The sequence below is a fragment of the Myotis yumanensis genome, unplaced genomic scaffold, assembly GCF_028538775.1.
Source record: "Myotis yumanensis isolate MYYU_CA2020_CCGP unplaced genomic scaffold, mMyoYum1.0.hap1 SCAF_4, whole genome shotgun sequence".
NCBI classification, from domain to species: Eukaryota; Metazoa; Chordata; class Mammalia; order Chiroptera; family Vespertilionidae; genus Myotis; species Myotis yumanensis.
In genome coordinates, this window is record NW_027223755.1 from 53,725,013 (window position 1) to 53,752,184 (window position 27,172).

The 27,172-nt window shown below is 35.0% G+C and overlaps 1 protein-coding gene across 2 annotated transcripts in view; it reads right to left on the bottom strand.

The window, feature by feature from the left end:
• The window catches only part of SKIC3 (SKI3 subunit of superkiller complex), a 75,441-nt gene that overhangs the window by 28,383 nt on the left and 19,886 nt on the right, over positions 1-27,172 (bottom strand). For both annotated transcript variants that reach the window (XM_070412349.1, XM_070412348.1), the window contains exons 14-32: positions 25,233-25,319; positions 25,043-25,146; positions 24,233-24,359; positions 23,481-23,660; positions 22,865-22,989; positions 21,707-21,960; positions 19,803-19,905; positions 16,996-17,172; positions 16,763-16,907; positions 16,517-16,595; positions 16,367-16,428; positions 16,194-16,250; positions 15,056-15,124; positions 13,355-13,429; positions 12,597-12,738; positions 4,913-5,006; positions 2,618-2,695; positions 1,012-1,136; positions 96-219 (exon numbers count right to left, since the gene is read on the bottom strand). In XM_070412349.1, coding sequence (XP_070268450.1) covers positions 96-219; positions 1,012-1,136; positions 2,618-2,695; positions 4,913-5,006; positions 12,597-12,738; positions 13,355-13,429; positions 15,056-15,124; positions 16,194-16,250; positions 16,367-16,428; positions 16,517-16,595; positions 16,763-16,907; positions 16,996-17,172; positions 19,803-19,905; positions 21,707-21,960; positions 22,865-22,989; positions 23,481-23,660; positions 24,233-24,359; positions 25,043-25,146; positions 25,233-25,319 — 2,207 coding nt within the window. The remainder of the gene's footprint in view (positions 1-95; positions 220-1,011; positions 1,137-2,617; positions 2,696-4,912; positions 5,007-12,596; positions 12,739-13,354; positions 13,430-15,055; positions 15,125-16,193; positions 16,251-16,366; positions 16,429-16,516; positions 16,596-16,762; positions 16,908-16,995; positions 17,173-19,802; positions 19,906-21,706; positions 21,961-22,864; positions 22,990-23,480; positions 23,661-24,232; positions 24,360-25,042; positions 25,147-25,232; positions 25,320-27,172) is intronic.

A 27,172-nucleotide genomic window follows, 5' to 3' on the forward strand; every position in this document is an offset into this window, starting at 1 on the left:
CTAAAGCATTGCGAACTTCAGTTTACATGGCTCCAAATTTGAAACCATTATTTAAGTATTTAGTCATGTTAACTGTTTACATCAACCACACATACCATTTAAACAGCAATGTCTTGGCTACATCCATTTTTCCTTGTTTATACTCCGTTATTGCCAGAGCTGTCAAGATATGGGCTTTGTCTTGCTCTGATTCAACAATAGACAAGGCTCTCTCATAGGCTGTTATATAGGGTTGAAAACAAACAAAAACAATATAAAAGAAATCCTGATTGACAATCTATCAGATTTTTCCTTTCCTAATTCTATTTTTCAAAAGATCTAACTAAAACTATATCTTATTGTTCCCTTATTTTCAATTAGATGAAATAAAAATGTGTAATAATCTAACTGGTTTAGCTGTTCCAAGGTGATTCTGGGGCTAACATTGGGATTATATGATGTTCCCTAATATCTATCTTCAGAATCTTGAGAGAGTTCTTAGTCACCATCTTCAAAACAAGTGGAGGCCGGCAGCACCAGAGATAGCACCAAATTCCATGTGCAGACCAGCAACTCCATCAAACAGATCCTTACAATGAGCTGCACACACAGAGTTTGGGCCCATATATGTGAAAATGCACTCAATTATCACTTTTGCAGAAACCAAAATATACTATTATTAACAATGGTTGAGATCTTCATTGATCAGAAAAGTAGTAAAGACCTGCTTTCAAATGCTAACTCATGTCAACCATAAGTGATCTTGGGGCTCAGTTTCCTTGTCTAAACAATGAAAATAAAACACAGCTAATAACACTGCTATAAGGACTATTCATCATAGTAATCTACTAACTGACAAACAGATAAAAAGTTCCTAGTATTGTTCCTGACTCCTAGTCAGATGTTCATAAACATTGCAACCCGTACCCCATCTCAATATTACATCTTTCTTTATGTAAGGTCATTGTGATCAAATTCCTCTGAACCCTGGAAAAGTAAGATGTGATCTTCACCTTTAAGCAACATACTCACCTTTGCTGCTCTCTTTATAGAGACCCTTCATAAATAAAGCCAGTGCAAACCCTATGATGTCTTCTAACTCTTCAAGGGGTGTTGACTTAAATGCCTGGATAGCTTTATCATATTCACCAATGGAACTAAGAAGCAAAACAAAATTTATTTTTAATATAAAAAATAATTTTGGCTTACATCATCAAAATATAGAGACATTATTATACCACATTTCTTCTAATAACTTTACTTCATCTATCAGAGTTAAAACTGTAGAAAGAACTTAAAATAAAAGGCGAATCACTTATTTCACATAGGATATACTAAGGGGATTTAACTTCACACGTGGCTTCTTTTAAATAATATGTGAAAATGACTAGTTTTGCTAAAATGCAAAGTGTTTTTTAAAAACAAACTTGAATTAAAATCGAAAATTATAAAAATAATTCCAAGTTCTTTTATACAGAAATCTACATTTTTAAGCTTAACACATTAAATATTACTCCCATAAGTATGGTTCTAGCACCTTGGACAAGCCAAAGAAGTCAAAAAATTCCTTAGTCAGAATCAAAGCTAGCCTTTGTTTGGAGGGCACATAGAAACATTAAAATTCCACAGATAAAACTATACATGCTCTTTTCCGTACTTATTGATATAAAAGTAAAAATCTGTTATATCTGATACTAAATGTAATACTTCTTAATAACAGAAAAATAACTTGTTTTGCTTATTTAAAAATGAAGAGAAACTGCCATCACCTGGAATAGAAACATTGTATATTTGATATTCTTAGTATCCATCACTATAAGTAGAAGCCATTTTTATTTTTAATGTGTTATTGGAAATCTTTTCATAAAATTTTTTTAATCTTGGGAGTGGGTGGGAACTAAAAATACAAGCAATCTTTGCTTCTAAAATTCATTTTACAAAGGTGAAAGAATTTTAAAATCAATAAAATCAAATTTGATAAATATTTTGATAAAGGGAAGAGCTACTTTAGACTGTTTATGAATAAATACATTCAATTTGGGGGCGGCTCTTAACTTGAGGAATGCTTCCTTAGCTTCATCTAAAACCTTACCCCCATAACACCTATTCTCTGGTCCTAGTTCTATCCTCTAAAACAACTGGAATCATTTTTAATCTTTTAAAAATATATTTTTTAAAGTAAGAAGTCTTTGAGAATCTGAAGGAAGCTATGTGGCTCTCTCCCAACTCACCAAATGCACACACAGACATTTTTATGTATTATTTCAAAAGAATTCAGAATGTTTCTGAATTCCTAATGTCCATCCCCAGTTTAAAAATTTACAGAAAATCAGATAAACCCAATTCTTCCAATTAATTAGGCTTCTACTTTAGAGACAGCAACTGCCTCTCTTCCAAATGTTCTCTTATGTAGTCCACAGCCATCAGTTTTAATCCTGCCCCTCATAAAGCACACTGGACTTAGGTATTGTCCGAAGTACAGGAAACTGTTAACAGCCTGCCTTTATGGGAATTATGTATCCTGGCAGAATGTCAGCAGCCCACTACTCTAGAAACTTGTCATCACCTCACTAGTTCTATAGCTTTCACCAGAAATATCATGTAGGTCACAGAATTAATGGGGGGAAAACATGCTTACCATAACAATCTGCCATAATTTCTAATTGCATCATGATAATTAACTTGATCTTCTGCATTCTGTAACAACAAAATTGCCCTAAAAAAAAAGGCACTTTAAGTTATCTATATGCAATAGCATTTTTTTACCCTTCTTCATTAACTGAATCTACAGATTTTTGCTTTTGTTTAATTCTACTAATTCTTAAATGCTAAGTTATAACACCTATTCACACTTTATTAAACTGGTACCACAAAAGAATACTTAATACTTAGATTTTAGATTGTCAGGAAAATTACTTTAACAAAGTTAATCTTATAAGTGAAATCATTTATCATATGTGAGTTTTAAATAGTCCAAAAATTTTAATCTAAGAATAGAAAAACAACTATGTTGATGTTTTAAGTTTTGACATATTTGAACTACATAGAAAGCACTCTAAAATATTTATGTAATAGTAGTTTGAGTTAGGAAGTCAGGAAATTGATTGCTTTCATGTGCCTTTACCAGTTACATACAGAAATGTATGTGAGCAATACTGAGTTCAGAGAAAGGAAGGCGTTACAAGGAATCCTCAGAGGCTTAGAATTAATTCACCAACATGCTGACAGCCCAGATTTTTACCTTCTCCTGCTCAGTCCCCTTTGGGCAACCAGGGAAATGTTTAACAACTAAAAGGAATGAAATACTTAGTAATATTTCATTTTATTTTATTTTCTGTTTAAAGAGGATTAGCCAGGAAGAAACATCCAAGAAAAGCTTCTACTCCCCGATGTTACATGAAAAACAAAAAATAGCCAGAGAAGTCTAAGAGAGAGTATTGCAGAGACAGTACTATATTAAAAACTATACTTCTGGTTAGATTTAATACCTAATTTGTAGTTTCAAGCCTCAAAAACCTGTTTAAGGCAAAAACCACAGTGGTAAACAGGTAAGAAAGAGTGGTACATACCCAAGTGACTGTGGAGTTGCCATTTTAGGCTGAAGGTATAACCAGTACCAGATTCATAATGTGTGATTATAATATGTACCCCAAAAAAGTAGTGAGCACTCTAAAGATTTCTAGCTTTCTGTTTAAAAATCCTGTTCACTGTTGTATTCTATCATATTTATACAGTTTGCTTACTGGTAAGTTTATTGTGACAGTGAAAGAAATATAATTGTGGTTTTTCATAATCCTCTCCACTTACACCTGGAAAAATAACTTCATTATATAACCTCCAGTACCATCTAGTGATTACTCCTTTGAACTACAGAGAGATCTATAAAAAAAATGGCAAAGTATTTAGGAAACCTCAATTTTTTTTTTTTAATCTAACAAGGCCTCTTCTAAAAATCTATTTATTTAAATAGAGGGCAAGAATGCAACCAGGTCTTTTCACTTTTCATCTGGTCCTCACAAGATCAACAGTTATTTTCTTATTCACGAATCAAATAATTTGCAGAGAATAAAACTTCAAGTTTATTTCCTTTCCTACTGTTCTCCTGTCTAGTCATTGCACTTGAGCACATGTCCTTGTTTCTTCCACATGCTAAGTGCACCCCTGACTCAGAGCACTTGCTCTTGCTCTTCCTTCTGCCTGGAGCGCTCTGACATCCAAATGGCTTGTGGCTTCACTTCATTAAGGCCAGGCCTCATTTGCCTCCTTATTAAACCCACCCTTCTTAAAACCTATCTCAAATTCACTGCCTGCCTCTGTAATTTCTGGTCTTCTACTTTGATTTTCTTTCTTAGCAATTACTACCATCACAGATGACCTACATGGGTCTCCCCGACCTGAACAGGAGCTCCATGAAAAGGGGCCTGTGTCTGTTTTAGCTCACTGCTAAGCTGCCAGAGCCCAGGACACTGCTGGATTCACAGCAGTTCAACAAACACTTACTGATGGGTACATACAGAGAAGATTAAAGTGGCTCAAACAGATACAGAATGTTCTGATTTCTTCTCTGAATAAATATGTATTTAATAAAGTTAGACAAAGTCTAAAGGGATGAATTTTTCTAAAATAGAATCTGAGGGTTTTTTAGTTTGGTTTTCCCTTTTCCTCTCTCTCTCTCTCTCTCTCTCTCTCTCTCTTCCTCCCTCCCTCCCTCCCTCTCACATCCCTCCCTCCCTCAGATTAAGGAACAGAAACCAAAATATAGCTGAAAATTTGAACTGTATATTTTCACCTTCATAGATGTAATAATAATAGATAATAAAAGATTAGGAAAAAATGAAAACATTTAATTAGTACCTTCTTCATGAGAGTGAGACTAAATAAAAAAAGGCCACTAACATATAAGGACAGCATTTCAGTTAAAGGCAGAGTTTACCTGTGGAGTGCATCTGCTGCTTCCTTTCTCAGCTGTAGATGTTCATTTAAATAACTCAACATTGTGAGAGCTGGAGCATAGTTTGGAATTCTTTCTGGAAATCCAAAAATATCTGCTCTTTACATGTACATAATGGTTGTGTTTATAAGATATTAGTTTTATTTTCAATTCTTTAATATTTTAAACAACAGATTATCTCTTGAAATCTTTGGCATTGTTAAGAATAGCAGTCTGATTATCTTGACTATAAAATACCAGTAATCATTTTATAATTCTTCCACATTTTTCAATAACATTTATAGTTACTACAAATTATAATTCTTCCAAATTATTCAGAAACATTTACAGTTACTACATACTTTAAATGTTTTAAAGTTTAAACATTTTTATTCCTAATGGTAAAATAACTTGAAAATGTACCTCATGTTAAAACTATGCATTTGATTTATAAGGAAAATTCAGTTCTTTAGCTAATCACGTAAACCTTCCTAGGATTAATTTTTCTTGGGGGTTGTGTTCCAATTTCTATGTATGTTTTTTTAAATAACTCAGTATCATACACTAGAAACAGAGAATGACTTTGGTATTGCCAATGCAGCATTTTGAAATTTTCATGTCAAAAGAGATCATGCATCTGATGATGTACAAAGAAAACATCTAATCTAATTAAAAGCTGTATTGGGAAGCAAGCCTTCAAATCCCTCTTGTTTAACAAAATATAGTGTAATCATATCATAGCTTATGTGGTGGTTATATTCTAACATCAAAGCATAAGGTATAATCATTGCTGGGGAGCACACAAGACTTGTTGGAAAGTCTGTAAGGAGGACATTCTGAGAAAAGGGAAGTGTGTGGAAGGCCTCCTGCCCTGTTTATGAGAATTCTGACTTAGGGGAGACTTAGAGGAGTGTCAAAGGCAGCACCCCTAATTATTCCTGACCTTTCCAAACAAGTCTGTGTACGTGCAGACCCCCGGTTGCTTACTGGAATCCTTATGCCTAATCTTTGAGTGCCCTTGCCTTGAGGACAATGTAAACACGTGTCCCCCCAAGATTGCTCAGGATCTAAAGATAAAAACTGCAATAAAAGGCTAATGAGGCAGGCAATTGAGGCTGCCTAGTCCCTTTGGCCAGGCCATCCCTTAGCCCTCTCTTTCACAGTGAAACTGCGTCAGAGTGATCTGTTCACCCACTGTTCAGGGGCTGCTGGTCAGCCCTGGCAAGGTGGTGCCCCGTGTGAGGACCAAGACACACAACAAGATGAGCAGAATCCTCGAAAACGAAAAGGAGGGAAACGAAATTAACTGCGCAATAAGTCATTGGAGCCCGCTTGGGATTTCCAAGTTCGAGGGAATTGTTTTTCAGTTAAGGTGGACAGCAACTGTCCACCGAGCAACAGATCTCTTTATTACTTAAAAAGTTATTAAAAGCAAATGGTGCCTATAATTTATAATCCTTGGTTCCCTGATGATGGAACATTAGCTGTTGATCTCTGGGAACAAGTAGGCAAGAATTTAAAGAGAAATCAGGCTCAGAGAAAACGAGTGCCTTTGTCATCTTGTTTGAGCTGCACTATGACCACTTCATACTGAGGCTCAAAAGCCTACAGAGCGTCAGTACCGCCCCCTCCTCCTGAAGTAGAACCTGTAAAGCCTGTAATACCTAAGGTCCCCGATCCTCCACCTCCAGTGTGGGAAGGCTCATCAACTAGAGAAAATGGGGCTAACAGTCCATTTACAAAAGGACTCCTTAATGTTTTGTCTGAAAATTACCATATGACGCCTTGGAACTGGCAGATTTAGCCAAAACAACTCTGGACGCCAGTCAACATTTGCTATGGAGAGCAGAATATGATGAGATCTGTGAACAGGCTGTTTGTGGGTGTTTACTGGTGACCCCACCTGGGAGCCCTCTGGGCTGCATCTGGCTGTAAATCCCAGGCAATGTAAAACATCTTCTGAAATATCCATGAAAAGAACTCTGATTTATTAAGTCTTGTCTGTTTGTTATGTGTGCCTATAAATATTGTATATGAGTGTCTGTTGATTGTTGTTTTATGTGTCTTTGTTGTTTGGTTTAATTTGTTTAAAGATGAAGCATATTTCACTTTGCTAGAGGCCCTAGCTATTTGTGGCAGGCTGAACACATGGCAGGGAATGCAGGAACTTCCCAGCAGCTGCCAAGAATTTTTAATCTTGGGGACCCTTCCTGCTCTCCCTCTCAAGTCATCAGCCACTGGAAACTTTTAGCTCGTGGAAGTTCTTGTCTGTCTGTAATGTAACTTGGTTACTGATGTTCTTTGCTTGCTTCTTATCTTTGGGGCACTTAGTTTGAAGATTCTAAGGCTAATGTCCCAGTCTACCTTTTTATGAGTACTCATTCATTTACTGTGGAGTTTTCCTGTTTCTGTTTTTAAGATCTCTTCTTATAAAGATTTCATGTTGTTAAGTTTACTCAGAAAGAAAAAATATGGGAAATAACATCTTCTAAACCCCACAAGTCTTTTTCCTAAAAGAATCAGACTTGTAGAAGTGCCCTCCAGCAGGCTGCAGAAATAGCAGTGGGGGGCCCAATTCCCATTTTTGTAAAAAAAAAAAAAAAAAGAAATAGTACTTTAACATTAAAGCCACTGAAAACCAATGAGTTATCCCTGTACAAAAGTTGCCAAGAAAATGCCTTGGGTAACAATAATTGGCTTTAAAATCTCAAAGTTGTTAAAGCAAAATAAATGTAACTAAAATGAAGGGTATATGATAAAGCTTTTTCAGTGGTAATTATATTTGCCTAAACATAGTTTACCAAAGTGTTTGGTAACTTAAAACTCTGGAATTTGTTGGATTAAATAGTAAAAATTATTAAATATCTAGGTATTTTTAAGTAACAGGCTACTGAAATATTAATCTGAGTTTGCCTCGTATGAAAAATCTAGAAGTTGGATTTGAATCTGTTAATGAATGTCTTGTATTTTATTTGAAATATCTCTTAAAATGTGAATGTGTTGCTAATCTGAGGAATGTTAAATTACTTACATGTCACCTAAAAATTAAGGTTTCTAAGGGTTAAGAATTCTAACTACTTAGAAAGAAATTATGACTTTGGGGTAATAAAACATGAGACATGGAAATGCATTTTGAAGAAAAATGAAAGTGGATTCTAGAGCTGGTTATTTCTGAAAGTTGTAAGGTTTCTGAAGAAAGATTTGTAAAAGTTGTAGAAAGTTTGTGAAAGTTGTAGAATTTTGTGAAGAGAAATGTTGAAAGGAAATTGTATAAATGACACAGGCCAGTAAACCAGGACAAGTAGAATAGGGAAACGGAGATGGTTAAATAGCAATTTGGAGCCATCTAGTACATCCTATCTTCCCTAAGCCAAGGACACTTAAGAGTAAATGATTTGCCCTAACTGGTTTGGCTCAGTGGATAGAGTGTCAGCCTATGGACTGAAGGGTCCCAGGTTCAATTCCGGTCAAGGGCATGTACCTTGGTTGCAGGCACATCCCCAGCAGAGGGTGTGCAGGAGGCAGCTGATTGATGTTTCTAACTCTCTATCCCTCTCCTTTCCTCTCTGTGAAAAATCAATAAAATACATTTTTAAAAAAAGAGAGAGTAAATTATTTGCATTTTGTCTCCCTAACCAGAGGGTATAAACAGGTGGTAAATAGCTTATATCAATGTACTCAGGGAGACTGATAGCAGAAATCCAATTAGTGTCATTTGCTTACCACATCCAAGGACAAATGGAGAGAGAAAATAAACCTTATTTTGGTTAATCTTTTTCTAGTCTGTCAAAAAGGAAAAGATCTTTCCTGTTTTTCTGTCCCTAAAGCAAAAGTTCTATAAATTATTAAAATGGTTATATTTCATTTTAATCAGGTATTTTTTTACAAAAAAAGCCATCTTTTAATCATGGGAACTGAAGTTTGCTAGTCTATGTTTGTGTCTAATACACTTTGATATGTGATCTTTTGGCAAAATACTAGTAAATTTGACAATCCTTCCAGGGTTTGAATTTTAAGAAACTTTTTCTTGACCTAGAATTGGCCTTAGATCATCCCAATAGGCCCTGGAATGCTTCAAGTGTTTGTTTTCTTTCTCATGAAGGAAAATTTTCTGCTTAGGGTACATAGGAAGCTTTGTCAAATAATAATAACCATATTATGCTTTCATTTATAGCTCTAACTGTTATTCTGGAATATTGTGTTTTCCAGAAACGACAAAATTCCATATCATTTGCAAGTATTGCTGATTCTTAAACTTTTTGTTTTTCAGATATAAGGAAGCATTTTTAGAGCAATTTGGTAAATTATATATTTCTCTCCCTACCTGTCCCACCAGTATTTGGCAATTCTTAATAAGTGGCAATACGTTTCTTTGCATAAATTTAATAAGACCTGTTTCCAATTGTAGCTATTTTAACCAAGATAAACTGATAACGGGCTTGCTTATAGCAGCCTTGGCTTCACCGCCTTTTGCAGAACTTGGTCCATCCAGCATTCTACGGGAATCCCTTACAATCCACACGGTAGGTCACTGTTGAACGTGCCATGCTACCCTGAAGCGTATGCTAGTAAAACAAAAAAGGGGGAATATGGGACTCAAGGACCCTGCTATAACACTATCTAAAGCCCTCTTTACCCCTAATTTTTTGAATCTGAATGATCATTTTCAATCCTCAATACCCCACCTCAGAAACCACAAGTCTTGTGGCGAGATGTGGACACTAGTAACTGGATGGGACCCAATGAATTGACATGGGGGAGAGGATGCCTGTTGTTTCTACCTCCACAGGGCCACTGTAAATTCCAGCTCGCTGGATTAAACCCTATCATGGCATAGCACGGGACCAATCCTCTTTCAGAAATGAAGAATCTGGGCCTATGGACTCCGCAGCCCCAAACGATGTGCCTTTCCCGGACCCAGATGGCCCCCGGATTAACCTGGGGAATGATGAACAAGCTGACAGCATAGGATGAGCAATTATTGGAGCATACTCACACTCCACACATTCCAGGTAACTAACCATTGCTCTTTTTGTGTTGTTGTTGTTTTTTTAATAGTCTGTAAAATCGGAACTGGAGCAGTAAACACGCTTCATGAACCCTGACATTCTTTTTTTTTTTTTTTTAAATATATTTTATTGATTTTTTACAGAGAGGAAGGGAGAGAGATAGAGAGTTAGAAACACCGATGAGAGAGAAACATCGCTCAGCTGCCTCCTGCACATCTCCTACTGGGGATATGCCCACAACCCAGGTACATGCCCTTGACCGGAATCGAACCCGGGACCCTTGAGTCCGCAGGCCGACGCTCTATCCACTGAGCCAAACCGGTTTTGGCAACCCTGACATTCTTAAGCAGAAAGTTCACCACCTCCCTCTGTCGTCTACAAAGAAGCAAAACAAAAAAGGGGGAGATGTTGGGGAGCACACGAGACTTGGTTAGAAAGTTTGTAAGGAGGGCATTCTGATAAAAGGGAAGTGTGTGGAAGGCGACCTGCCCTGTTTATCAGAATTCTGACTTACGGGGGACTGAGCGGAGTATCAAAGGCAGCACCCCTAATTATTCCTGACCTTTCCAAACAAGTCTGTGTACGTGCAGACCCCCGGGTGCTTACTGGAATCCTTATGCTTAATCCCTGGATGCCCTTGCCTTGAGGACAATGTAAACAAGATTACTCACCCTGCTGATTGTATCTATAATAATAAAAGCATAATATGCTAATTAGACTGGACATCATTCTGGACGACCTTCCAGATGAAGCCGGGGCTTCGAGGGAAGCCCGGGTCCTGGGTGCCAGAGGGAAGCCGGTGCCGGCAGCCAGGGGAAGGAAGGCCTACTCTTGCATGAATTTCGTGCATCAGGCCTCTAGTCTAAAGATAAAAACTGCAATAAAAGGCTAACGAGGCAGGCAATTGAGGCTGCCTGGTCCCTTTGGCCAGACTGTCCCTTAGCTCTCTCTTTCACAGTGAAACTGTGTCGGAGCAATTTGTTCATCTGTTGTTCAGGGGCTGCTGGTCAACCCTAGCAAATCATATCATACTTTATATGATGGTTAGATTCTAACATTCAAGCCGAAGGTGAAAATCACAGTCAAGTTATTCTTGAAAAATCCTCAAGTTACCACACAAGGAGAGGGGCACCAAAATGGAGTCAAACCGAGTAAAAGGAGACCGTGCCTACTGTCCACTTGTCCTGAAGCACCTAGCAGGACAGATGAAGACACTGTGCTCTCCCTCTTTTCTCTAATTTATTCATTTTTGGCTAAGCACATGTAGTTGAATTTGTTAAATAATTTTTTATCACTATGACTCCACTATCGAGTTAAAAATGTAACTGTGTAAAACTGTCAGGAAATGATTTGTTTGTTGCTCTAGGAATCTGAATTTCACAGAAAACTCAAGACTTACCCTTTATGAAAATCCTTCATAAATGTTACCCATTCTGTAAGGAAATCTATCAATGAAATTTCTGATCATACGCTTTCACAGAGGCTCTAGGTCAGCCATGGGCAAACTACGGCCCGCGGGCCAGATCCGGCCCGTTTGAAATGAATAAAACTAAAAAAAAAAAAGACCGTACCCTTTTATGTAATGATATTTACTTTGAATTTATATTAGTTCACACAAACACTCCATCCATGCTTTTGTTCCGGCCCTCCGGTCCAGTTTAAGAACCCATTGTGGCCCTCGAGTCAAAAAGTTTGCCCACCCCTGCTCTAGGTATTTGTTAGAGTCATTCATTTTGGCATACTAATGACATGTGGATGCCCCAAAGTGCTGACTTTAAAATAACTGCATTCGCCTCAAGTGCCCCACGCTCAATGCAGGAAGAGTATTATTACCCTTCAATATCTATGATGAGGCATTTTCTCTTCAGCTTTTCACAATTTATTTGATTCTTTATATTATTCAACTGCCAATATTCCTGCTTAAATGCCTTGTTTATTTATTCTAATTTTGTCAAAAGATTTTAAAAAATACTAGCAAAACTAACATTTCTTGAGCATGTAAAGTATGCCAGTTACTCTGCACATTTTGTAGGGTTTATAGATAGGAAAACTAAAATTAAATTTGGTAACATGCCCAGGGTTTTATTATGGCTACTAAATGATAGAGGAGAGATTAAAATTCAATAGTAGTTTTATTAAGGAAAGGAAATTATTATCATAGATGGTTAATATAACTTCACCATTCTATCCTTTTTCTAAACATATTTTTCCAGTATCTTAAAGAAAAATCAGGTATTAAAGTGGGAGGTTAAAGGCACGGGGTTTGAAACTTAAGGCACATTATCTCATTTAATTCTCACATCTCTACAGCCTAGGTGCTGTTATCTCTACTTTCCAAGGTTAAAAGAAGTTAAGGGAAGTAAAATACATGGCCTAAGACTGTAGCAAAAGTAAATGGCAGAGTAAGAATAGAAGCAACTTGGGCCCTTTAGGCTCCAAAATGTTTCCACTGCAACATGGAAATCACTTTTATCTTGAATCATTAGCTAACATTTCATCACTCTTCAAAGTCCTTACTAAAGTTTAAAAAGTAGATTCCTTGGCCACTGGGGGTAGAAAAGGCAAATTCATGTCTTAAGAACACTAATATTTCATTTGGAATTAGCTAATTTAAAAAATTCATTAAATTATTTCAACAGTTATTAAAATATCTTTGCATTATATAACAGGTGCCTTACCTATGTATTTACTCAAAACAACTTGTGCTGCTGGGATAGCATTCATCTGGAGGATGTTGTACCGGTACAGCTCTGTTTCTCTGTTGCTTTTATCTTGCAATGTAGTACAGACCCAGTATGCATAACCGATCGCTCCCTCAGTCTTTAAAAAAGCCGAAGTTAACAAGTGGACATAGGGTAATAAATATACCAATACAAAATGAAGAAATGAAACAATGCACTTCAATACAATAAATAGCACACGTTAGTTTTCTTTAAGTCAACTGTTAAGTGCCTTTACAGGTTCACTATGATATAACACAGCTAAGAACATATTTAAATCACTTGCTTCAACCCCAAGTAGAAGAATCAAATGGGATAAATTAAGTGCAGAAAATAGAGCTCCGCCTGATGGTTTAGTTTGCTGCTTTTCAGCACCATTCTCATAGGTCGAAGTAATAATTACCAATCAAAAGAATCGTAAAACACTTTCATAAATAATCTAGAAATATCAACCAAGTTAGTCCTTATCTTATGTTTATTTTTTCTAGAGTCTCGGTTTCTACTTTACATGACTACTACTGTATCTACTGAATACCAATGTCATTTCATCAGATCTCAATGTCTTTAATTAAAGATAGCTTATCTGCCTTTGAGAAAGAATGAAGAGTAGAGACAAGTGCTATCATTAATATCTGATACCACCAAGTATCCATTTTCTCAAGAAGGATAATACTTTTCTCATTAGTGAATCCTAAGAAGAATGCTCAAATTCTTACATGCATACTGAGTTCTGTGGTGTGCCTGAAAAGATCCATGGTGTCGTAACTTCCAACTGTCTCTGCAATAAGGGCCTAAAAAGAAAAAAGAGGTTCTGAATGTGTTTAAAAGGAGAAATCATCATCATCAATCATCATCATCATCATCATTATCATCAATGAAACTGGAAAAAACAAAGGTTTAAAAGCTATGCTTAAAAGTAAAGTTAATTTCTAGTTCAGTCTTAGCTACCATATTCCCATGGCTCAGAGGACAAGAATGACTTATTAAATTGGACCATAAGCAGACAAATGCTTTCAGAATGCCACCTGCAACCTCCTCCTTCCCCTCTCACCCTTGATTCATACTGGTATTTGTCTGGAATAGGATTCTTAATCACAGGGTCAGCTCAGATTCACCGGGGTAGCTTTTTTAAAAGAAAGTCCTCTCCCCTAGTTTCCATAGATATGGGGTAGAGTCACAACATATTTATTTTTAAAACTGCCTCAGGATTTTAAATAGTATACCTATGCTATTGACTTTATGAGACGATGTAATATCTTAGAATTACTTTCAAGACTATCTTTTAAAGAAATCAGGGTTTTTTAGTTATCATTTATTACTAATATTATTTAAAAATTAATATTAAGTCTCACTTCTATTGTTAATATTTTAATTAAATTTACTAGTTATTTCCTGAAATAAATTATTTTTAAGAGCTAAAATATCTGAAAAATAAAAAATATACGTTTTTCTGACAACATCTAAGATGAATGAACCTAGAGCAGTGCTACATTTGGATCAGCAGCAGCAGCATCCCTTGGAAGAATTAGAAATGAAAATTCTTTAGCCCCTTGTGTCCAATAATTTACATAGAAATTAGTATAGTAATGCCATTGCTCCCAGATGCTACCACAGTTAACGGGAACAGGAAGTTTGCCTTGCTAACTCTGCTTCTTCACCAATTAGCTAGAATTAGACCCAAAAGTTAAAAGTACAATAAAAATTATCAAAACCCAGATTAATGATTTTCTGATATGGGTGATGCCTCTAGTATTCGCTGAACAAAAAAATAAAATAAAATAAAAATCAACCACTTACTAATTTCTCAACTACACAGGATTTAGAGGCTACCCTTTCTAATCCCCTTCTTTTTCAGGTGAGAACATTGAATCCAGCAATTTTGTTAAGGTAAAAAAAATAAAAAATTAGTCAGTGATAGACTCAGATCACTAACCAAGTATCCTGATTCCTATTTGGCAGTACAAAAATCTAAATTTGGGGGGGTTCGCAGACTCATAGAAACAAGTACCAAATAAAATTATGAAAACTTTACAGAAAATGAGAAAACAATCAAAATGATATTGTAAATTTTCATTTGGGGGAGGGGTAAATGTGCATTACATAGCTCTTGGTTTATTCTTCAAGCATAATGATGTCAGACTGATGGGGTTAAAAGCCTCCCAAATCAATGCTTAATCATTACAAGTTAATGATTGGGCACAATACTTAGCGTCTCTGAGCTTCAATTCCACATCTACAAAAAGTTTAACAACTACCACCAACTCAAAGGACTGATGAAAGTTCAATTGAAATAATGTGAACAAAGGGCCTGTTATTATTATGATCACTGTTATTTATATTAATAGGTTATTTATACCACTTTATATTAATAGGTTATTTATGTCAACAGAATTATTAATAACTAAATGTTATCTTACTTGTCCAATCCAGCACATTAAATAAGATGGATCAAGGGACTGAGCCGTTTTGAAAGCTTCATGAGCTTGCTAGAAAACAAAAAAACAAAAAATAATACATCAAGTCATTTTATACATTTAATATTAAATTGTTTACGTTTAAAAATCATAAAATAAGAGAATAAGAAAACCGAGACTTATCAACATAAATACATGAATGAACCTAAAATTGCTTAAACACAATTAGCAACAGTTAAATCAGTGTTCCACCAGAACACTCCTGGCTACATCAGATTTCTCTACAGGTTTAGGGATTCTGGACCCAGTGAAAGGGCATATAGATGTTCACCTTACATTTGGTAGACCTTTTAACAAATTACCCATATATTTCCTAGGTTTGAAGAAAGTAAGTAAGGCTGTATCTATTCCCCTCTCTTTGAGCTTAGCTGGGAGGATAAAAACTAACAACCAACAAAGTCTGAGATACCTAACTGCTACTAGACAACAAGAGTGGTTGGCATAAACTGTGCTAAGCAGTCAGGAAACTTTAAAGATACTGTACTTGGGCACATTAAGTTGCATGTTATTTTTTTTTCCTGATACAATACAGATTTTGTCTGTGGGTTTGTAGAAACTTCTAAACATCACCTACAAACACATGCCCAATTTTCTAACTGTTTGAGTATGACAAATTACACTGTGGTTTACAAAGGGATTAATATCAGCTAAAACCAAATATAAATCACCCCCCAAAAATGTTAAATTTAAGCTGCTAGAGAGTACTAATGGTCTCCCTTATTTCATCACCCTACCCTCAACATCACCTACATGGGACTCCTCTTACATGTGTACAGATAAAAACAAAAAACAAAAAAAAATAAACAAATAATTCATAGAATTGTTTTAATCTCTAAATGGAAAACCAAAATAATTATAAAACCATAAATTTCTTGAGTGGTATGGAAAGGAAAAGAAATCTTACACATTCATTATTCAATAACATAAACCGAATGTCATTAATTATCTAGCATATTAGAGAGCATACTGGATAGATAACAACGTGTGAAGTATTTCTCCACAAAAAGTTGTGCTATTATGAAGAGATCTGTATAGGAAATGTTCTTTACTTTTAATATGACAAAGCAGTCAGCACAGTTACCTCAATGTTTTCATTTGCAAGGTATAACACTCCCAAGTTGGTCCATGCAACAGGATTCTAAAATACATATATATGTATAAAAATTAGGTCTCTTGTCTCCATGGAAGTCTCAGAAAATTATTCACACTAAATTTCAAAGTCCTTTTTCATTAACAGACACATAGAATACTCACAATTTGCTCCGACTGGATTGATTTGATGAAACAATGCTGAGCAAGGGAATAATTTTTAATACCTGAAAAATAGAGAATTTAATGAAACTGAACTTTATTACCTGAAATGAGCAATCTTCTAAAATTATTGAAGTGTTATTGAATTCTTACCACTATAACATGAAACCACACCAAGAGCATTCCAGTATAAGTGACTATTACTGTTGAGTCTCACTGCCTTTTTCAGACACTGAAAAATAAAGTTAAATTATTTTTTTAACTCTTTGAATGTCAGCACATATATCAAGATAAATGTGGTTAATGTAAAAACACTAAAGTTATTTTCTTTATCAATAACATTTTTCAGAAAAGCACTTCATTTTTTTTAAGTTTATGAAAAAATTCTCAAAACCATACGTGTAATGATTTCTCCAACAAGTCTTTAAGATCATTCATGTTGCTGCCAGTTTCTGCTAGATGTTGTGCTTGACGATAATAATTAATTCCAAGATCACACCACGTATTAGATGTAGACATCAGTTTTAATGCACGCCCGTAACACCTACGGAAATATAAAAGTGGATGTTATGTTTTATTATCATGCCCTTATTCAATTTGAATGTCATTATCTGGCAATCTTTGTAAATTACCTTCCTCCTAGATGGAGAAGCTCATTTTTCTTTAATACTTGTTTTCCTTCTTTCTGGCCTAAAAGGACTCCTAAAACATTAACATTCACTTTAGATGGCGAGACAGCATGCAGACTGGTACAAGCATCCCCAACTAGCTTCCAAAGGCAAGACACATCATCTCGATGCTGCAGAGCCCTGGAGGAAAAAAAAGCATAATTCTTTTAAATTATTTCCAAAAAAGTATAGACTATCTCCCTCATTATTACTTACAATTAAAAAAGAAAAATTATACATACAATCCTGATTAAAATCTACTTCCTTAATTAAGTGCAGTGAATGATTTACTAAATTCCTTCTAACTAAATTATACCTTATCACCTCCGTAATAGGAAGAAGGAGAGAGGGAAGAGAAGGAACTGATTGTTTTGTGTATTTTTAAAAATGTTTGTATTAATTTTTTTAGAGAGAGAGAGAGGAAGGAAAAGAGAGATAGAAACATGGATGAGAGAGAAACACTGATCGGCTCCCCAGTGGAGATCAAGCCCACAACCTGGGCATATGCCCTGACCGGAATCTAACCTGTGACCTCTTGGTGTATGACAATCAGCTGAGCCACATCGGCCAGGCAAAGAATTGATGGTTTTAAGTTAAGAACCAGAAACTTTACAAAAATTTCTTTGGTACTCTTCATTATTTTTGTTAGAAGTAGCAGAAATCACATTGATAAATCAATAAGTCTTTCAGAACCAATTTATCTTTAATATTGACTTTTTAAAAACTATGCTCTTTGTGTTTGTTTGTTTGTTTGCTTGCTTAATAACAAAGCAGTAAAGCTGTTAACTGTCTTATTTCACAGTGGATTATTGTAAACTCAAGTTTTGGCTTTCAGATCTTCAAAAAAAAAAAAAACCACTAGTAAATGTATGACATACTCAATACATTTGGTAGTCCAAAGGACTTTTACTCTCTGAGACCAATTCCAAAAATCAAAACATAAAAATGTGAAAACTCATATTTATTGAAGCAAGTAGACAAGCTCAAAAAGTAAATAGCAATATTAATTATGATGATAAAAGGAAGTTCTTTTTAGAAAGAGAAAAATCTCAGCTATACATTTCTCTTCATTTTTCTCTTCTTGAGATCTTATAAATAAAACACAGAAATTTCATTTAAGCCAAATTTTGATAATCAGCTATCACAAACAGCTATATTACTGGCAGATGGACAAGCAGATGGAACATTTTTCATAGCCTTTTCTATTCATGGAGTCCAGCCAAAAATCATTTTCTAGTATCTTCCAAGGAAGTAGGAATAATTATTGTAGTTATCATTGAAAACCCCTGCGATGACCAGGAAGAAGGACAACACTATTTCTAGTTCCTTTGCCTAAATATCTTAGCATAATTTCTAAAATTGACAGCATGAGAAAAGAAAATACAAACGAAGAGAAACAATTTTAACAGTCCACTTATCTCCTTTTAAGTTCAATAAAAAAATCTGTGACGTGAAATAACTTCTATCACCCTTACATAAGAATTGTGTTAGTGTGAATTTTTAAATTTAGAAGTAAATATAAATTTCGGGATTATCATTTATTTTTATTTTTGTAAATCCTCACTGGAGGATATTTTTTCCATTGATTTTAGAGAGAATGGAAGGGAGGGAAGAGATGAGAAACACTGATGTGAGAAAGCAACATCAACTGGTTGCCTCCTGCAACCACTCCAACCAGGGTGAGGAACCTGCAACCCAGGTATGTGCTCTTGAACCCCCAAAGGGACACTCTAACCACCGAGCACCCAGCCAGGTTATCACTTTAAAAGTTTTATGTGCCACCTTATAATTGGTTGTGAATGCTACATGCTTCCCGGAACAAAATTTCCCAAGCTAAGAAAGGCAGTATTTTTAGCTCAAGTATCATTATTCAAAGGTTCATCATGTACTCTTAAATATAGTTCCAACAAAGTATGCCTTCTTCACAATACCTCCCTCTTTGGAAAGAGCTATATCATGTGAGACTTCAAAGGTAGCAATAAAAATCAGTGGGAGAAAAAAGGCTAAGGTTTTCATTTCATATTTGGTTCATATTCAAAGTAAAGCAACCCTGGAGAAACCAAATCAAGAAGGAACAGAGAAGACAAGTAGGAAATGAAAGGAAGGGACACACAGAAAGACGTTTAAGAGCAAAAAACTTCAAATGTTTATCTAACTTGCAGACCTTTTAAAGTCATTTACCACAAATAACACTTCTACCCAGCTCAGTTCAATAAAATATCAGATTTACTCAAATTTCTCTGATTCCTTTCTTGCTATTAGGCGCCACATTTTTTCTGCAAGTGTTCTCTCCAGGAGCAATCAGATTATCCATTTCCCTTTACCTCTAGACCTACCAGTAGGCCTAAAATAGGCCCTTACCACTGAAAGAAAGCACAGTGTGCATCTGAAGCCCTATTTTCCACTCATTCCAATTCTAGATACTCACATTTCCAGGCCTCCTGAAAGAACACTAACCCAGGGTTATCAGAGCTGCTGCTCCACTAGCAGACAGCTTCTTCCTTCCCACCTTTCCCTATGCGTCCAGCATGTCACCTACTTGAGAGCAAGAAATTACAGCTGTTCTCCAGCGCTAAGTTAATACAATATGTACTAGAATATGTTGTAGAATTAATTGGTTTGTCTGTTATTCTTTATGCTTGATATTCTGAATAATGAACAGTATAACAAAATAAACATAGAATGCTTATTCTAAATAGAATTTATTCTAAATTTGGCTTTATTATAATATTAAGAAAATAAACACAATGAATAATAAGATTAATACTAACCAAGTAAAATATTCCAGTGCTTTTTCTATGTAGTCAACAGCTTTCCCATCAAGATAATCGACTAGAGCTGCTTTTGCCATCATGAGATGGCATTCACCCAAACCTAAAACCAGGTAAGTTTGTAGTTGTTAAAAACATGTAAAAAATACACTTAGCATATTAAAGACACTTTCCAGAAAACAAAACTGAATAGTATTTTATAAAAATTATTTTAAAGCTTGGTCTTACATATATTTAATAAGGAATTTAAATGACAGGGCTCTACTAGAGTAAACAGGTACTAAAAAAATAAAAACTACATATGGAACCTAAGAATTTCCTTGACTTTGGGCAAGTTACCACTTAAAACCTCAGTTTTGAAAATGGGGATATTACCTAAATGCCACTCATTATCATTTTATTACTTATTAACATTGTAAAACAAAATCTTATTTTTTAAATGTTCAAAACTATATAACTATACCATAAGGATTAGATGAAATAGCAATTTCCTTAAGTGCCTAGTAAACATTTAATTAATGTCAGTTCTCCTTGAGTTTTAAAAAATTGAGAAAAAGGTTTTCAAGGCTTAAATTTCATGTCACTTAAAACATTTTCAAGGCTGTTATATAGCTACCTCTGCTTAAGTATGCCTCTCCTAATGATTCCCAACACTATTTCTGATTTAAACCTCAACTGTTTCTTCAAAAAGGAAAAGGAAGAAAAGCATATGTAATGGTTTTGGTTAGTTATTATAATAAAAATTTGATTAGATATGAATGATGATCTTTTACTTTATATTACTAAAAATAATCTATGGAGAAATTGAAATTAATTTAGATAAAAAATAATGCAAATTGCCTCTAAAATTTTTTAAAAATTGAAAAAATGAGCTTCTATAATTTACAAAGTAACTAAAATCTAGTAACCTACTGAGAATATAATGAATTACCAAAATATAATAGAAAACTCTTGTTTTAGAAATCCATTTTAGATCCAATATCAATCATATTTGTCTAAATGTTAAATCTCTTTCATATTACTATTTACTCACTGTTATACAACAAGTCAAATCTATATAACAAGCAACACTATAAGAGGTTCATATTGTATGCTTACTGTTGACTAAACAAGTCCTTTTTTCTTTCTTCTTTTAAAATATATATTTTATTGCCCTAACCGGTTTGGCTCAGTGGATAGAGTGACGGCCTGCGGACTCAAGGGTCCCAGGTTCGATTCAGGTCGAGGGCAGTACCTTGGTTGCGGGCACATCCCCAGCGGGCACATCAGGTGTGCAGGAGGCAGCTGATTGATGTTTCTCTCTCATCGGTGTTTCTAACTCTCTATCTCTCTCCCTTCCTCTCTGTAAAAAAATCAATAAAAACCTATTTTAAAAAAATATATATATATATATTTTATTGATTTCAGAGAGGAAGGTAGGAGAGATAGAAACATCAATGATGAGAGAATCACTGACTGGCTGCCTCCTGCACGTCCCACACTGGGGATCGAGCCCACAACCTGGGCATGTGCCCGCCCTTGCCCTGGAATCGAACCATGACCTCCTGGTTCATAGGTCAATGCTCACCCACTGAGCCACGCTGACTGGGCACTTTTTTTCTTTTAAATATGTTTTTATTGATTTTAGAGAGGAAGGGAGGAGAGAGATGGAACCATCAATGATGAGAATCACTGATCAGCTGCCTCTTGCACGCCCCCTACTGGGGATCAAGCCCATAACCCAGGCCTGTGCCCTGAGGAAATCAAAAAGTGACCTCCTGGTTCATGGGTCGAAGCTCAACCACTGAGTCACACTGGCCGGGCAAGAAGTCCTTTTTGAAAGTTACTTAATACATTTAGGAAATTCACCCAAGGATTTTGTACTTTAGTATCACAAAAGTCAAAGGAGCTATTAAAAAAATTACCTTTCAAAGCAGGTACATAATCTTCTTTTGTTTTAATGATCAGCTGGTATTGAGCTACAGCCTCCTTATATTTGCCTAGGATTTGCTGTATTGCTGCCACCTTAAACACACTGTATGTGGATTCTGGGTTCAGCTCACTGGCCTTTGTGAAGGATTTCAAGGCTGTTGTATAACCACCTCTGCTTAAGTATGCCTCTCCTAATGATTCCCAACAATTGAAGTCCTTTGGGTCTGCCCTTAATGCTGCCTGTAAACTAAAATTTCAAGAAACAATAAGAGAACTCAAAGTAATAGAACTACTTCCACATCTGAAAGGAAAATATAAAATAAATAATTCAACTGAATCACACATATCCATGCTTCCTTCTATTTGTAAAAGTGCTATTAAATGCAGGTATACCTGTTCCTTTTATAGCTTTGAATATTTCTTAATACTAAGAAATTTTGTTACAATTTCAAAATAAGTAAGAACAAACTAACTTTTTTTTAAGAAGTGCTAATCAGAATTTCTTTTTTTGACTATCTGGAAAAATTTCATCCTATCCTGCCAGAATAGCTATATATCTCAGTATGCCTCATCTCCAAACCACACCAATCCTACCAAAACAGAAATAATCACAGTTAGAAAACAGGAATAATGCTTTAAATTTCTGATTAAATTCCATTTCCAGGAAAATTTTTAAACGCCTATATTATAGATATTAACATAAATCAGAAGCAACTTTATCTTTATGCAAATATACATAATTTACCCTTAAGTGTACTTCAAACCAAATGACTAAAAATGAGCTGCTCCAAATGCCATTCAAGCTGCCAATGTCTCCACTGCCCAAAAACAATGTATGTCTTTGGGAGAACAAAGGTAATAACCTCACCTTTCATCATTCCTTGAATTTCTATGGAGAACCTACTCTATGTATGATACTACTAGACTTCACTAGATTGGCTATCTCCTTAGCAACAGGACATCATTTAATCCATTTTTGCAACTCCAGTGCCGTGAAGATAATAAGAACCGATCAACCTTAAATAAATTTTATTATTTCTTCCCTCAAAACACAACCTGGCAAGAGGCGACCTGTAAAGTTCATTTGGGGTACAAATGGAGTTTAAGAAACCATTAGGCTAACAGAGTTTAAATACAATAAGGTGCCTTACTCAGCCACTGCTTGAGAATGTTGACCAGCTTTCAAATAGTACAGTCCTCGCCTAAGCCAGGCCCATTTGGCAGTTCCAGCACTTGCCTTTTGAGTTACTGTTGTTAGGATAGCTAAGGCAGTTTCCTAATAATTAGAAAGGACTAATATTAGAAATATCAAATATCACAAAAATACAGAACACTTATGTAAAGTACTCAAATATATTTTCATTTACCACTTGATTTTTTAAATTTACACTGGTATACACTAAACTACAGTTTCAACAATAAATGATGAGGATTTTAATGTCTGCCAAAGGAAAAAAACTGACTCTCCAGTGACAAAAAATTTTCTATTGCATTACAAAATATAATACAAATAATAATGTGTAAGTATCTATAATAATAAAAGCGTAATATGCTAATTAGACCAGACTGCCGAACAACCTTCCGGACATCCTCCTGGACGACCTTCTGGACGAAGCCGGGGCTGCGAGGGCTGAGGCAAGCCGCTGCAGCTGTGAGGGCCAAGCCCCTTGCACGAATTTCGTGCATCGAGCCTCTAGTACATATATAAAAATGTTTCTATTTCTACACTTCACATAAAAACAAAAGCGTTTATGTTATTAGACATACCATCTCTTCAAGCTCCACGCTTAAATCGACAGCTGCAGCTCCAGATTCAGCATCAGTGTCATCCAACTCGAAAGCTTTCCTATAACATCCACGGGCTCTGTTTTTATCTCCTGCTACATCTCTGTAATAATGACCTAAATAGCAGAAGGCTTTGCCCATGTATGTATCCAGTCTGGCAGCCTTCCAATTAAAAATTGATAATAATAGAATATTAAAGTTTGTTTGGAAGGGTCCCTTTAAAAGCACAAAATATAAATACACAGATTAAAGAAAAAAAACAGGTTTATTAAACATATATAAAAATATGCCAAAACACCCTCTAATGTAAGATTTAAAACATACATGAAAACTGGCCGTCACTGCTTGTAAGTGTAAAAATGTTATCTTTGTTTAAAGAAATGTGAAATTTGAATTATTATATGAATCTGCTTTTATTAGTCAAAATAAGACTTTAACATCTAGAGTTACATAAGGCTCATATGCCCATAAAACTACAGTGAGAATTACCTAAAAACTATGTTTTCCAGACATAATAGTGTCTTATTTCTATAACTCATGATTCTTAAATAAGTAACTATTATGGTTCAATTTTCTCCTTGAAAATCCATATAACATTCTCACAAAACCTTATGTGTGAAAGATGAAACATGAAAAACAGTTCAATACTAATTTTAAGTACCTTATATAATTATTATTTATGAATTTATAATGAATCCATTTCAATTAAGAATTGAAAGTAGCACTTATTTTACCTTTAAAAAGTGGGTAAGAGCCTTTGTTTTATCTTTTCTTGTTTCTTCACCCATGAACCAATATGTTAACCCAAGCTGGTAATGATATTCAGCAACTTCAGCATCTTTCTCAAGAGCTCTCTGAAAACTAAATCACCAAGGGGAAGTAAAAAGGAATATTAAAATATATATGCTATAGCAGACTCCTAGTTGAAGCAATCAAAGTTTGAATGATTCAAGGATGCTGATTTTGAAACAAATCACTACTTCAGGATTCAGATTATAATGAAAAAAAAAAACTTTAAAAAGCACAATGGCCTTTAGCACTACCAATGTGCTAAGTGTTCACACCAAACATTATGTTGCTTACTGAACATGCTAATCAGCTGATCACATTTCAAACTCATCATGGAAATTTTTTTTTTCTTAAGTATATTTTATTTATTTTTTAGAGAAAGGAAGGGAGAAAGAGAGAGATAGAGAGTTAGAAACATCGATGAGAGAGAAACATCAATCAGCTGCCTCCTGCACACTCCCCACTGGGGATGCGCCCGCAACCAAGATGCATGCCCTTGACGGGAATCGAACCCGGGACCCTTCAGTCCACAGGACGACGCTCTATCCACTGAGCCAAACCGGTCAGGGCTCATCATGGAAATTTTTATAGTATTGTGTTATATGCTAAATACATTTCTTAAAAATACTAATAAAGCTTACAAAGATCAAATTTATACAAAACTAGATGTTTATCAAGCCCATTTATTTTGAATTTTTGAAAAATGTAAAAAACTAAGATATGGCTTGATCTACGAGCAATCTATATATCCTTACCATTTTTCTGCTTGTAGATAGTCCTTTTTGGTAAGATGAATAAAGGCCTCCAGGGCATGAGCTTCAGCTAGGTCAGGGTAAGAAGAGAGAACGTCTTCCATAATCTATGAAGTAGATATCTGTCAATTCCATTTCCAAATAAAAATAACAACTTTTTAAAAGAATCTCACCTTGAATGAAAAAAACCGACCTTTGAAGCTTCATCTAATGAGCCTTTGTTCAGATAGGCCAAGCTTTTGAGAACCAAAAGTCCTGGGATATTATTTGCATCAGAAACCTAGAAAGTAATTGCAAAGAATTGCTACACATCTCCTTCAATAGAATGCAGCAATATTTGCTTTAATTAAAGAATGACCATAGAAGAACATAGAATAAAGATACAGAGGTCCGGAATTCTATCACTATTAACATTTTCATTATCTATAAACTTATTAGGGAAAATTTCAAACACATAAAAAATTAGAGAAGAGTATAATAAAACCACATGTACTCATCATCCAACTTCAAAATTCTTAGCTCAAAGCCAATCTTTTCTTCTCTATACCTCCACCCATTTCATCACACTCTTATTTAGATTGTTTCCACATATTGTAACTTTTTATCTGATATTTCAGCATCTGTAACTAAAAATTAAGTGCGTTTTTAAATAACATAATCATTCTACCATTATAAACATTTAAACAAAACCAATACATCATAACATCAAATAGTCAGTATTTAAAGTTCTCAATTGTCCATTTGAGTAATTTATTTATTTTAATCAAAATCTAAACAAGGTACAAATATTTCAAGTAGCTAATAGGTCTCGTAAGTGTCTTTTAATCTCTAGGATTCCCTTCCATCTCTTTTTTCCCCCCTCCATTACAATTTAACTGTTGAAAAATATGGGCCATTTGTCAGCTTCTCGTAATCTGTTTTTTTACAGAAGATACTGTCATGGCATTGACCTGTCCCTTTGTCTCCTGTATCTTCTGTATATTAGGGCTAGAAGCTTGACCTGATTCAGGCTTGATGTTTTGGCAAGAATACCTCACATGGACTTGCACTTGGTTATGTCTACTTGTCTGTCTTTTCATGATGCTAGCAGCCATCAATACTCGATGCCTAGATCTAGTCATTCATTACAGATTGCAAAAATGATGATTATTTTTCTTATCCTATCATTCCTGTGGAATACTTCAACAAAGAGAAATTTTTCCTTCTCTCATTATCTATTTGATTATTCTTAGGAACAGTTCATATAGGGAAAGCAGGATAACTGCTTTAATTCTTTCTTTTCAATTGGTTTCTTCAAAGACTTATTTTCCTGGGGATGCTTTGATTTTTTTTTTTTTTTTGTATTATCATGAACACATGGATTTAAACATATTTTATGCCTTTCAATTCACTGCAGTTACTTGTACTCAAACTATCCACTCTTCAGCCATTGAGAATCCTTCATGCTAGTTTCTGATCTCTTCTGACACAGTGCTGGGATCCTGTTAAGGTTTCCTTGCTTTCTAGCATTATAAGATGTTCTGGGCTCATCTTGTACATCCTCTATCTCAGACCTGGACTCTACCAGTTCTCCAAAGAAACTTTTGTTTTCCTTTTAATAAAATAATATTGGAAAGACCTCTACAGAGCATTCACTCAAAACACAGTTGGTCGGAAGGCAAGTAGAAAATAAGATATTAGTTCTTAAAGGATGCTGACGACTGGGCCAATTCTAAAGAAATAATATGAAATGCAATGCCCTTTGAAATATACAAAAAATGACTTTTTTTAATTTTTTTTTTTTTATTGCTAAAAGTATTACAAAGGGTATTGCATATGTGTCCTTTTTTTTTCCCCTGCCCTTGACAATCCCCTGGCCTCCCAAAAAATGACTTTTTAAAAGTCAAAACCTTGCAATATACTGAGTAAAGTAATTTTAATTTTAGATTAAAAAAATGCTTTTATCTGACAAAAATCTTTAAAGACACTGTGTTGTTGTAATTCATAATTTACTAGTTAGGTTTTTTTTTGCCAGGGAATTGGTTTAATTGCTTGAACCAAAAACATTAAAAAATAAATTTTATTATTTATTTGTTCTATTGAGTAAAACCAGGAAATAACATTCTCTAGCATGAATCTACTAGTCTCCTTAAT